The sequence below is a fragment of the Peromyscus leucopus genome, chromosome 5 (assembly GCF_004664715.2).
Source record: "Peromyscus leucopus breed LL Stock chromosome 5, UCI_PerLeu_2.1, whole genome shotgun sequence".
Lineage (NCBI taxonomy): Eukaryota > Metazoa > Chordata > Mammalia > Rodentia > Cricetidae > Peromyscus > Peromyscus leucopus.
This window is the reverse complement of record NC_051067.1, coordinates 14,066,393-14,078,878: the sequence shown is the minus strand read 5'-3', so window position 1 is coordinate 14,078,878 and position 12,486 is coordinate 14,066,393. Positions and strand designations below refer to the sequence as shown.

Below are 12,486 nucleotides of genomic sequence, written 5' to 3'. Positions count from 1 at the left end.
ATGCTAAAATATCTTCCTTGGGGAAAATGAGAAGGGGTTCAGATTTCTTGATTAGGAATTAGAATTCACTGAGCTGTACCACTATGGTATGTTTATCTATTTTAATATACATTCCAATAAAATATTAAAATACAAAACAAGCCATTGTGCAGGACAAGTTGTATTTCGCTTGAGAACTTCCTTTTTTATGCTGTGTACTAATGTAATTCAGGCAGATGCTGGCTGCTCTGGGCACAAGGATTAGTAAAGTACAGTTCACAATTTCATCCTATTCCTAATTCATCAAACGAACAGGTATATTTTCAACTAAAATGTAAGTGAATAACTGAGAATATGAGCATTCTACTCCAAATAAGATGGTGCTGAGAGGGCTGTAGCAGCACCTGAGACATGATGAATGGGTACTGGGAGTGCTGAGCTGCCTGTGATGTCAGACTTGAGGTTAAAAGATGAGTCTTTTACCTAAGAGAGGGGAGAATGACCACCCAACTCAAAACTGCCTGACACATGTGAGATAAAAATTTTGTAGCGGGCTTGATTCTGTGCCACTTTTCTGCAGAGTGGGAACAACAGACGCTCAGACTTTTTGACAGGAGAGACTAGATTTCTGCTAACTCACTAGATGACTCTGTGAACAGGCTATTCAATAAAGCTGTACAAATCATCAGGTGATTCACCAAGATCACCTACAACTACTGAGTCTTTCCCCTAGAGTCAGAAAAATATCATCTCCTAAAGGATTGTATGCTTAATGGATGGGGGGCTGGGTAATCTCATGGAGTGGGAAGGGGAAAATGATTTTCTCCTTAGAGAATGGCATCTCTTGAACGCCAGTGAGAACAGAGCCGAGACTCTCCCAAAGGAAAGGTATAGGAGCTACCTGGACATGCATAGCTGTCTATATATGGGGGCAGGGAACACTCTGCAGGGCCTGGCTAGCAGTTACTTAAGATGCCTATCACAGGATTAACAGTTTAAAAAAAGGTTTTGAGACATCTGCTTAACATAATAGCTCCAGTCATTATGAGAAAACAAAATTATGGCTACTTAGGTGTATGCAGACTTTGGGTTCACACTTCAATAATGTGGGTGTTTTTTTTACCAAGACTGATAAATGTTTTGTTAGCCTATAAATGATGAGTGAGTTTTGAAACTAATTTATAGGTATTCATTCATGTTAGAATTTCATAAAGTATTTTCAAATCAGGTATTTCTAGAGTGACTGACTACAGCTTCAATGGCCAGTTGCCATGAATTATTAAACTCTTTTTTTTTCTAACTTCCAAATCTTCCAGTAGACGTCTAGAGTTTAGCTAGAGTTTTGGCTCCGATACAAACAGTGATGGAAAACATATGAGCAGTAACAAGTTTTAATCTCGCTCTTCAGTCCTAACATGGACTAATCTGTGGAAGCAGTTTATTCCAGGATCACCAGGACGCAGCACACCAGAGGCTGTGTTAGGCAGGCTAATTTTTTTCCTTTTCTTTTAAATGTAACACTTCTTCATCTTTTCTTCTTAAAGAGTCTTGAGGATACTTACATTGTAGCTAAGTAGTACAGGGTGGATAACTACTTTGAAGAAATCTTCTCTTTCCTGACAAGGTATGTGTTCATGTCTGCATTAGATGTATCAGTATTCACTTATTTTATTGTTGGTACTATGGAAGCATTAATAAATATTTGTGAATTATATGATAAAATTTAAACCATAATTGTGTAGTTCCTTAGAATAAGTATTATAAAAAAGCTCTAAATTTTGTAACTAAAATTACTTTAGTTTTATGTCTTATAATAAATTTATTTTAAATACTATGTGTTTTTAAAAAACAGTAAAAAACTGTCACTAATGCTTTACATAACTGTTATCATGACTGATTTTGAAAAGTAAACATCTTACACAATCTTTTATGAGAACAATATTCTTTAATAATTAATGTTAATGAAATTTGAGTATATCAGATATATTAAATGAAAGTCTCTCACTATATAAACCTATGATACTGTTTTTTATGCATGAATTATTCAATTGTCATTTTTATTTATACCTTTGAAAACTCATATTTTTCCTGGATAAATGTCTTTCTTATTGTACAATGAAATGGTACTGGGAAATTATAACAGAAATCAACATAATTTCAAGAAAGAATATCTACAACAATAGTTTAACCAGGTCTATATTCTATAGGAAAAATTAGAGACTTTTTATAAACTTCATACTCAGAATAACACAAAGATTTCCTTTGTCTTTTACAAAGTACACTTCTTATTATATCTCAGGTTTAAAAAATTAAAGAATGCTCTCACCACTCTTCTCCCAACAATCTAAATAGAACATAGTATTCTTTCATGCTAATGTATTCAGAGGTGTGGCAGCAATGAAAACAGTGGCCACATGCTATAAGGATTGAGTCACAAAGAACCTGAGGGGTTTCTGTGTGTCTTATCTATTGCTCTAAAAATAGTGTGCTGTATTATTTTATTTTTCTTGTAACCCAAGCAAGAATCACTGTGTTAAGGCAGGAAGGAAAGAAGGAAAAAAGAAAGAAAGAAAAAGGAAGGGGTAGGGGGAGACAGATGGAGTACAAGCCTCAGCTCAGCTCATGTGAAAGTATCCGAGCTGCTGTTTTTCGTTTGCTTTTGGCAGGGAGCACTATAGTGTAATAGTGGAAAGAATGGAAGCGATGCAGCCTCCTGTTACAACTAACCACTACATTAAAAATGAGTATCATGATACCCGACCTGAGGCTTGAGACAAAACAGATTAACTTTACAAGCACTGCAGGAAATTTTAGGAAAGTGGAGAGGCAGGAATGTTTTGTTTTTAAAACAGCAATTAGGGTTCTGAGTGGAGCTGATAAAGAAAAAAATTGGTACCTAAGGAAAGAAAAACAGCTAATTCTTAAATCAGAATGCCATATATATTTTCAAGGTAAAATTAATTAAAAGTGTTGTTTTAAAAAGTATTGGTGTCTACGAACAAACAGTGCTGTGAATAAGTTTCCCATTGCATGCTTGAATTTTTAAGTTATTCCAGGATAAGCTATGCTTTGATTATACCTGCATGTAGTTTGTATAATCGCTGAGATACATTGGACATGTTATGTCACATTTATATCCCGGAGCATATAACATATCTGTAAACTGAAATATTCAAGCCCAGTTGTCAAATGGACCTTTAAACATGGGATTTAAAAATATAGTGACTTATTTACCTAATAAGGTAGCAAGAAGAAACAGCATTTCACTTAGACGAGATTTCCATTTCAAGTTTGCAGACAGTTAAGTGGTAAATAGGAAGTCTCTGTACTTCTTTGCTACATTTCTAGTGTTATTATCAAGTCTGAGAGCCTGGTCAAATCACACCTTGTCTGTTTCAGAGGAAAGTTGGCTCACTGTTTAGAAGTGACTTTGAGAGATGAAAATCTACTGGGAGCATGGTTGGAAGCTTTAGAAGAGAGGGGTTAGGAAGTTGCCTCAGATCTGCTGCCTCCAGGGAGTTCTGGAAGCCCAAAGCCTAAACTTCCTCCTCTCAGAGTTCATGGGAGTGATGTCTAGAGCTTTCTCTCAGCTCTAAATGGTTCTGATTTATTAGTAACAGTAGGAGCACTGGGACAATATTCCCAAGAGTTCTTCTTATTAAGACTAGAACTTGAGACCAAAACCCAAAGCTTTTCATTAGTAGAAACACTGGCAAAACTGGTCTAAATCAGTAGAATATTGAATCTTCCTGAGAACGAGATACAAATATTTTTAAGTTTTTAAAAATAGCATAATCTAAATGCTGCCAAAACTAATAAACTTGACTTTGGACTGTTTTAACAAGCTCAAAATAAATTCATACCACTTTAAGTAAGAAATAATAAAATAATATTTCACATATTTTTTCTGAATAATAAAAGGCACTGCAGTGCTACCTCTTATGTATTGCAAATATTATCCAGTGGTAAACAGTTGTGCAGATCAACCAACAGAGGTTTAGGATCTTCTCATGGACTCCTCAAATCTATAGCAGAGACTCAGCAACATCAGGGGGCAATTCCTCAGGGTACCAAGATTGGCCTCTGTTTTCTTTCTTTATTTTTCTTTCTTTTTTTTTTTTTTTTTGGTGGCCTCTGTTTTCTTTACAAGCAACTGAGATAAAAGAACATAGAAAGATATGTATTTTTAGAAGGGGCTAACAGAAGATAGAACTAGCATAGAGAACTATAAAGAAGTCTATTCTGTCCTCAATATAAGATTTTCTAATAGCCATAGGTAAGCACCAGTGGCCAAAGATCTAAAGGCGGTGTGTTCCCTAGGAGTGCTTTCATTGGCATTATTTATGTAGCGTGGTGGTCCAGACTGTTCTGAAACCCCCACCAAGATGTAGTTTCATTGAGGTGGTAGGCTATGAATATACAGATCTGTAACTCTCACCAGGAGAAAGACAAACTGCCATTTAGGAGCTGGTTGCTTCTACTAGTTACCAAGGGCAAGACTCTTCCACTGTGACAGATAATGCTGAAACTAGCAGGCAGAAGTCTCAATTCATACTTCCATCTTCTTCAGTTATGAAAAAGGCCAAGGGGCTGTCATGAAATATTATCATTCTAAGAAAGAAGCCAGAAAAGGAGGGACTCCAGCTGATGCTTAGTGAACCTGAGGCAGGATGTGGGAGAGAAGCAAATCCATCATTATTCTGCTTCCTGGTACCATAGCCTGTGCTTTCTCCTTACTCCCCTATCTCTACATCCAGTTCTCATACTCCATCATTCCTCATCTTAAACCTTCACTCAGCATTGGGGGAATTGCTTTTGAGCTCACTCAGGCAAGTTGCCTAAAGGAATCTCTGTGACCAGCATGTGGAACACATACAAATGCATCCAGCCCTCAGCTCTACTGCCACGCCACATGGAAAATCAAGATGTGTTCTTGGCATCCACTCTGCTATGCTAACACACTCCTCTTGTTATATAGACTTTAAATTTTTCCACAGTTCTCTTAGTTCTATATTTCAAATACCTTAATGTTAAAATAGTCTTTGCTTTTATATGGGATCTAAAGCCCATGTAATTCAGATTTTATACTAAAAGACTTAAACAAGAACAATCATCCAACTTAATAAACCCCAATTTTCATTTTCTACAATTTAGAAAATGGGGCTAGGTGAATTCCTAGCATGGAAACATGGTGAATTCAAAACCATCTCTCAGGTAGCTGTTTTTTCTTTGTCTTCTGGGAGAGACCAATGAATAGGAAGAATATGTATGGATAATTGTGCCACTTAAGCTGCCAGCTGAATGCTAGAGAAGGTAGAAGGTATATGTTTAGGATTAAAGCAATGATTTTTGTTGTCAGACTGGTATTTCAAATATTTTAACTCTGGGCATGGTAACACACGACTATAATCTCAGAACTCAAGAGGATCACAAGTTTGAGACCAGACTGAGTTATACAGAAAATCTATCTCAACAACAGAGCAAACAAACAAACAAACAAACAAACAAAAAACCACCAATCTTTTTTACTATGTTAAATGTAACAACAACAATAAAAAAAACTATTCGTGAGAAGAAAAGGTGTCAGTCTATTCCATTTATATGGCATTCTACTCATTTCAATCTTTTTCAGTGCTCTATTGGTTTTAAAAGTAATGGAGGATTATTAAAAGGAGAAAAACACTGAAGAATGTCACTAATTTAGACTTGGTTGATTTATTTATTTAGAGAAACAGAGTGTGTGATATATGCTTGTATATGTCAGTGAACAGATGTGCTCAGCCATGCAGGCAAGAATGGAGGCCAGATATCAACATCAGGTGTGGCTCTCCACCTCATTTTTTAGACAGAGTCTCTCACTTAACCTGGAGATCACCATTTCTACTAGACTGGCTATCCAGGGAGTCCCTGGGATCCACCTGTGCTCTTCCCCACTCACACTGAGCACTGGGGATACAGATCTATGCCAATACACCCAGTTTTCAAGTGTGGGTTAAGGATATCATCAACTCAGTTCTGCATGGTTACATAGGAAGCACTTGACTTGCTCAGCAATCTCCACAGCCAGCGTTCTCTCACTGCTATCAAATCACTTAACATTCAAGAGTATCCTTTTTTGTTATTGTTGTTGCTTTCAACAGGATCCTACTATGTAGCTCAAGTTGTCTTATGATTCCTAATATAGCCTAGGCTGGCTTCAAACTCATGATCTTGCCTCAGACTCTGAAATACTGAAATTATAGTTATGTGCCAGTATGCCCAGCTTCAATATCATATTTAGTAAGAGTATTTGATTAAGAGTTTTAGTTATGGGTTGGGGATTTAGCTCAGTGGTAGAGTGCTTGCCTAGCAAGCGCAAGGCCCCAGGTTTGGTCCTCAGCTCCGGGGGAAAAGAAAGAGTTTTAGTTATATTTTTGGTGAGTAGAAAATGTGAGGAGAGAAATGGGAGGAAGATATGTCCTACTTTACCCATTAAGTGACCTAACATCATGCTTGGGACACATAAATGCTTAAGAAATGCCCACTGACTGGGTGGGATTGCATGCCTTTAATCCTAGCACCCACCAGGCAGAGGCAGGCCTATCCCTGTATACGAGCCAGCTTGGTCTACATAGCAATTTCCAGGGCAGCTAGGACTACATGAGACCCTGTCTCAAAACAAAAAACAAAACAAAACAAAAATATCCCACCAAAGCAAACAAACACAACACCGCCCCCCCAAAAAAACTCCTAACTACAAGACAAACAAATAAAAAAAGTTTTTTAAAAAAAAAAAAAAGAAATTCTCACTTGAATTATTAACTCAGGCAACTTCAAACTAGGCTAGGCCAAAGACAGGACTTCAAATGGCACTGTAATTGTAAGCTTCCAATTACTAAAGTTGAGAGTATCTATGCATCTGGAAGACAGAGCTGCAATGTAAGGATGCTTAAAAAGACAAACAAAAGGGGCTGGTGATGTAGTTCAGTTGGCAGAGTGCTTGCTTAGTATTCATGAAGCCCTGGTTCAATCTCTAGCACAGTATAAACAGTGCTTGGTAGGGCATACCTGTAATCCCAGCCCTTAGAAAATGGAGACAGGTACACTAGCTGTTCAAGGTCATTCTCAGTTACATAGAGAATCGAAGGTCAGCCTGCAGCTATATAAGACTGTCTCAAAAAAACAAAGAAACAACAACAACAACAAAACCCTGAAAAAGTAAGAATCAGTGACAAGCTTCAAGTCAGCTAAAGACTAAAAGTTAAATTTCTAGAGAAAAAGTGTTTTGGAGACTTGAGTCTAAGTTGACATTAACACTAAGGAATTGGAGAACTACAAAAAGGTGTGAGGTAAAAAGGCTTAATGGAGCCAGGCGGTAGTGGCGCATGCCTTTAATCCCAGCACTCGGGAGGCAGAGCCAGGAGGATCTCTGTGAGTTCGAGGCCAGCCTGGGCTACCAAGTGAGCTCCAGGAAAGGCGCAAAGCTACACAGAGAAACCCTGTCTCGAAAAACCAAAAAAAAAAAAAAAAAAGGCTTAATGGAACCAGATGTGGTGATTCATACCTGTAAACACAGCATTCCAGAGGCAGAAGCAGAGGCAGGAGAAATGCCCTAAATTCAAGGACAACCTGGTCTACATAGCAAGTTTTAGGCCAGCCAGAGTTATGCAGTGAAACCCTGTCTCAAATAACCAAACCAAACAACGTAATAGGTCACAGGTAGGGAAGTAGATGAGAAGTAGGGACAAGAACAAAATGATTCTGAAAATGATAGTCACCATAACCCTATTTAGGGTTTCTAGAAGAGATCCAAGAAGGAGATTTCACAGTAACAAACAGGCCAACAGTTGCAAAAACAGGTGATCTTGTCCAATAGAAGCTCCTAGGCCCTTATTGCCAGCACAATGCCCCCAACTGTGGATTTTATAAGCCTTATCACACAATGACTTCGTGTGTGTGTGTGTGTGTGTGTGTGTGTGTGTGTGTGTGTGTGTGTACCTGAGCACAGAGAACAGAGAACAAGCATAGTTGCTCAGGCACCATCCACCTTGCTTTGAGTCAGGGTCACTTGTTGGTCTGGAACTCACTGATTAGGCTAGGTTAGCTGGCCAGTGAGCCCCAGGGATCCACCTGTCCATTTCTTTAGTGCTGGGATTTCAAGCAGGCACCGCCATGTCTGGCTCAAACTCAGGTCCCCATGCCTGCACAACACACACTTTCCTGACTACATCATCTCTCCAGCTCCATTTCTAATCTTTAACTTCAGGAAAAGGTAAACAACGGGAGATGTTAAAGTTGATTTCTGGGCCAGATATGACTGACTAGAATTCTCTTACTGAGTCACTGTTGACACGCAGTGAAGACCCAGTAGACTGTTAAGTGATTGAAGATGAAAGACCTTTTATATAGCCCTTTGTTCTTGAAAATGAAAAAATATGAATATGTGAATATATATGAATATATATATATATTCATGTTAAGACTTGTTTTTGTGATGGATACCACTGGGATACACCTATATTTCATTATGGGTTTTTTTTTTTTTTTTTTTTTTTGGTTTTTCGAGACAGAATTTCTCTGTGTAGCTTTGTGCCTTTCCTGGAACTCACTTGGTAGCCCAGGCTGGCCTTGAACTCACAGAGATCCGCCTGGCTCTGCCTCCCGAGTGCTGGGATTAAAGGCGTGCGCCACCACCGCCTGGGCTCATTATGTTTTTAACCTTTGAAAATGTCTAAGAACGTACATATTTCATAGGTGGTTGTAGATGCCTGTAATCTCAATATTGGGGACTGAGGCAGAAGGATCACCTACAGGGAGTTTGAGGCCAACCTGGGCTATAGGGAGACCCCTGTTTCAAACCACAAAATAACAAGAATAACTCCCAAAGTGTGATAAATAAATATATGCATGGGAATATTAGACATCATATGGCAAAGAATTCATGCTCTGAAGGTTCTTATTTATACATTCCAGTTTTGTATAATCTCTCTCTCTCTCTCTCTCTCTCTCTCTCTCTCTCTCTCTCTCTCTCTCATACACACACACACACACACACACACCCCTAAAAACAACACAGCATCTACCAGAGACAACTATTCAACCAGATGAAACTCAGTGAAACATGAACAACAAAAAGTAGTCTGGGCATCAGATGGTCAGGATGAAGTATTAGAAAACAGAATATTATTAGAAATAAAACTATCCAATGACAGTGTGGAAAAGTTGCCAATGATGAGAATGAGGTTTGGTAGGGTAAAAAAAGAAATCAGTTAAGGAAAATGTCCACATTGTCTAAGGGCCATTGAAGACATCTTTGGAAAGTGACACAGATACAAGCAATGGAGGGCCCCTGAGAACCGTGAGTCGTGATCATTCTAACTTTTCTAATTATAAAAGAAATATTTATTGCTTATAATATTAAAGGAAAAGAAGAAGACAAAAGTCATCCAGGCTGGGGATGTCCAGTGGGAAGCAAACCCTAAGTTTGATGCCCAGCATTACATAAACCAGGTCTAGCGATGCAACCCTGATTCCTGGCACATGGGAGGTGGAGGCAGGAGAATTAGGAGTTCAAGGCCATCTTTGGCTACTTAGTTACAGGACAGCTTGCGATATGTGAAACTATATTTCAAAAAAAAAATGAAGACAAACACCTTATCCATAGTTCTACCACTGTAGTTTATAACTGACCAGATTTATTTATACTAGCTGTTTTTTTTTTATTTAGAAGTAGACTAACTATGGATTGTTAAATATTTGCTTTCTTATTTCACAGAAAGGAATCTATATTTTAAAGTATCTTTGGAAACATTTTGTAGGTTAAAATATAGTTCATTTGATAAATACACTCTATTATTTTCCTGTAACCAACAGAACTGTCTTTAATTTTTTCTATTATAAAGAATTCTATTATGCATTTCAGAATTATTTCTTGAGATGAGACTATTTTAAAAATTCAGAATAAAAATAAAACAAAGATCTTATTTAGAGGCTATTTCTCTTCTGAAATCTAAGTACTTCATTTTAACTTCTTTCACTGAAATTCATCTCAAAGTATCATGAGGTCAAGCCTGAATTTCCCAGTAAAATTTGTTCCAGAGTTTTAAGTATTGCCAAGATGAACATGCACCATCCATGGACAGACCCAGCTATTTAAATTAATAGAATTATTGAAGCTCCCTCTAAAAGCATGTGCTGAATTGCTTTCAAAAAAGTTTTATGTATTTAATCCTACACTACATAGTAATAGATAAGAATGTCATTTTGTCATACTCTTGGCAATACTAGAAATGTATATAAAAGAATTTGCATCTGTTGAAACTCTAATACTCCCTGTCCACTGAATGACAGGTTGACTGTGTACACAGGACAGCATGAAGGAGTATATGATGCTGTTGCTTTTGGCTGTGTGCTCTGCCAAACCCTCCTTGAGCCCTTCACACACAGCACTGAAGAACATGATGCTGAAGGACATGGAGGACACAGATGATGACAGCGACGATGACAACTCTCTTTTTCCAACAAAGGAGCCAGTGAACCCTTTTTTCCCTTTCGACTTGTTCCCAACATGTCCATTTGGGTGCCAGTGCTACTCTCGAGTTGTCCACTGTTCTGACCTAGGTAAGGACAGTAGGCAACTTTATTTTGAAGAATACTGTTATTCTGAAAAGGTTAAAAGGATATAAAAAAAAAAGTAGTTACTGAACTTTCAAAACTGTATTAGTCATCATAAAATGGTTTGTTTATACTCTTAGGTGGAAGGTGAGTGTGGTAGCCCAGGTTTCTAGTCCACACTTTCAGGAATCCAAAACAGGAGGACTGTGAGTTTGAAGCCAGCTTAGGTAAAACAGAGACCCCCATATAAGAAACAACAAGCCAGGCCTGGTCTACAGAGCGAGATGCAGGAAAGGCACAAACCTACACAGAGAAACCCTGTCTCGAAAAACCAAAAAAAAAGAAAGAAAGAAAAAAGAAACAACAAAAATGAGGCAGTGGTAGATTACCTGCTCACTACCTCAGTTTTGATTCCAGAACTGCAAAACAAGCAGAGAAATGTTCAGTTGGAGAGTCCAGCAGACTGCAAAGCATATCTACACTTATTTAAAAATTCAGAATAAAAAGAAGAAAAGGGGCTTCGTGGTGATGGAGCTTGTGTTTAATCCCAGCACTTGGAAGGCAGAGGCAGGAGGATCTTTGTAAGTTCCAGGCTGGCCTGGTCTACAAAGTGAGTTCCAGAACAGCCAGGGCTACACAGAAAAACTTTGTCTCAACCCCTTCCCTCCCCTCCCCCAACACACACACACACTCTGGGACCAGCTCCCACCTTTTAAAAGGGTTCCTATGAGGAGAGAGGGATAAGGAACTTTTAGATAGAAAGATATGAAGAGGAGAAAGACAGAAACACAGGATAGCTTTGGGAGGACCTGGATCAAAACCCAAGGCCCCTTCTACCTCTTCAAAAGAGTTTTTTATAACAATGCCAAGGGGTGGGGCAAAAGACCTCCTCCTTGCTAGATCAAAGCATACCACACAGCCAGGTGTAGACCTTTCTAAACACCTGGTAACCATGCCCATGGTCAAACCAGCTCCTTATGCAGCCCTGCTGGGTAAGGCAAGCTCAGATTCTGGGACGCTGAGTAAATTCTTACTTGGAAGCATGCACAAAGCACTTGGGAGGCAGAGGCAGGAGGATCTCTCTGAGTTCCAGGCTAGCTTGGTCTATAAAGTGAGCTTCATGACAGCCAGTGTTACAAAGAGAAACCTTGTTTCAACACACACACACACACACACACACACACACACACACACACACACACACACACACGAGTGCCCCCCAAAAGAGGAACCTTACATAGAAAGGATTTTTCTTTTCTCAAATCTAAGCACTTCATTTTTAATTTCCTTCACTGCAATTCAACCCAAAATGTCAAAAGATCAATCAATCCTACACTTACTTGGCAGTAAAATTCTACAGCAACAAAATACAGTGCCCACCCAGAACGATAACATGGGCCATGTAGATTTCATGAAATCTTTAGATATTTTAAACGCAAAGTTCTGTTTGTTATGAATAATTTGAGTTTAGAACTTCCTAGAAAGACGTGATTGAACTAAGGTCTATTTAAAATTTATCATTCTTGTTAAGTAACTCCTCTGTGTTGTTTTGTTGCTGCAACAAAATAACTTAAAGGAACCTATAATTTTGGGTGGCTGCACACTGCAGCTCGCATATTGGCAACCAAGACAGGAGAGGAATGACAGAGGAGACAGGGAAAAAGGAGTGGGGAAGCCAGGGCTAAGGAGAGAGGAAGCAAAGTAAGGAGAGAGACAGAGACAGAATGAAGGCCTGTACTAGCTGTCTTTCTGCTTTCCCATCTTTTATTCGGTTTCATCCCCAGTCTAGGCAGAGTGCCACCCACATTCAGTGTGGATTGTCCCCCTTGATTAACCCCAGCTAAAACTGCCCTCAGACACAGCCAGAGGTACACTTCATAATCTAATCACATTGATAATCAAGACTAATTAGTT

The 12,486-nt window shown here is 38.6% G+C and overlaps 2 protein-coding genes across 2 annotated transcripts in view; one reads left to right on the top strand and one right to left on the bottom strand.

Moving 5' to 3' along the window:
* LOC114689503 (centromere protein P) overlaps positions 1 to 12,486 on the bottom strand; it is a 216,229-nt gene that overhangs the window by 88,145 nt on the left and 115,598 nt on the right. The gene's annotated exons all lie outside the window — the stretch shown is intronic.
* The window catches only part of Aspn (asporin), a 28,643-nt gene continuing 17,501 nt past the window's right edge, over positions 1,345 to 12,486 (top strand). The window contains exons 1-2 of the mRNA XM_028863830.2: positions 1,345 to 1,603; positions 10,309 to 10,578. Coding sequence (XP_028719663.1) covers positions 10,332 to 10,578 — 247 coding nt within the window. The 5' untranslated portion in view covers positions 1,345 to 1,603; positions 10,309 to 10,331. The remainder of the gene's footprint in view (positions 1,604 to 10,308; positions 10,579 to 12,486) is intronic.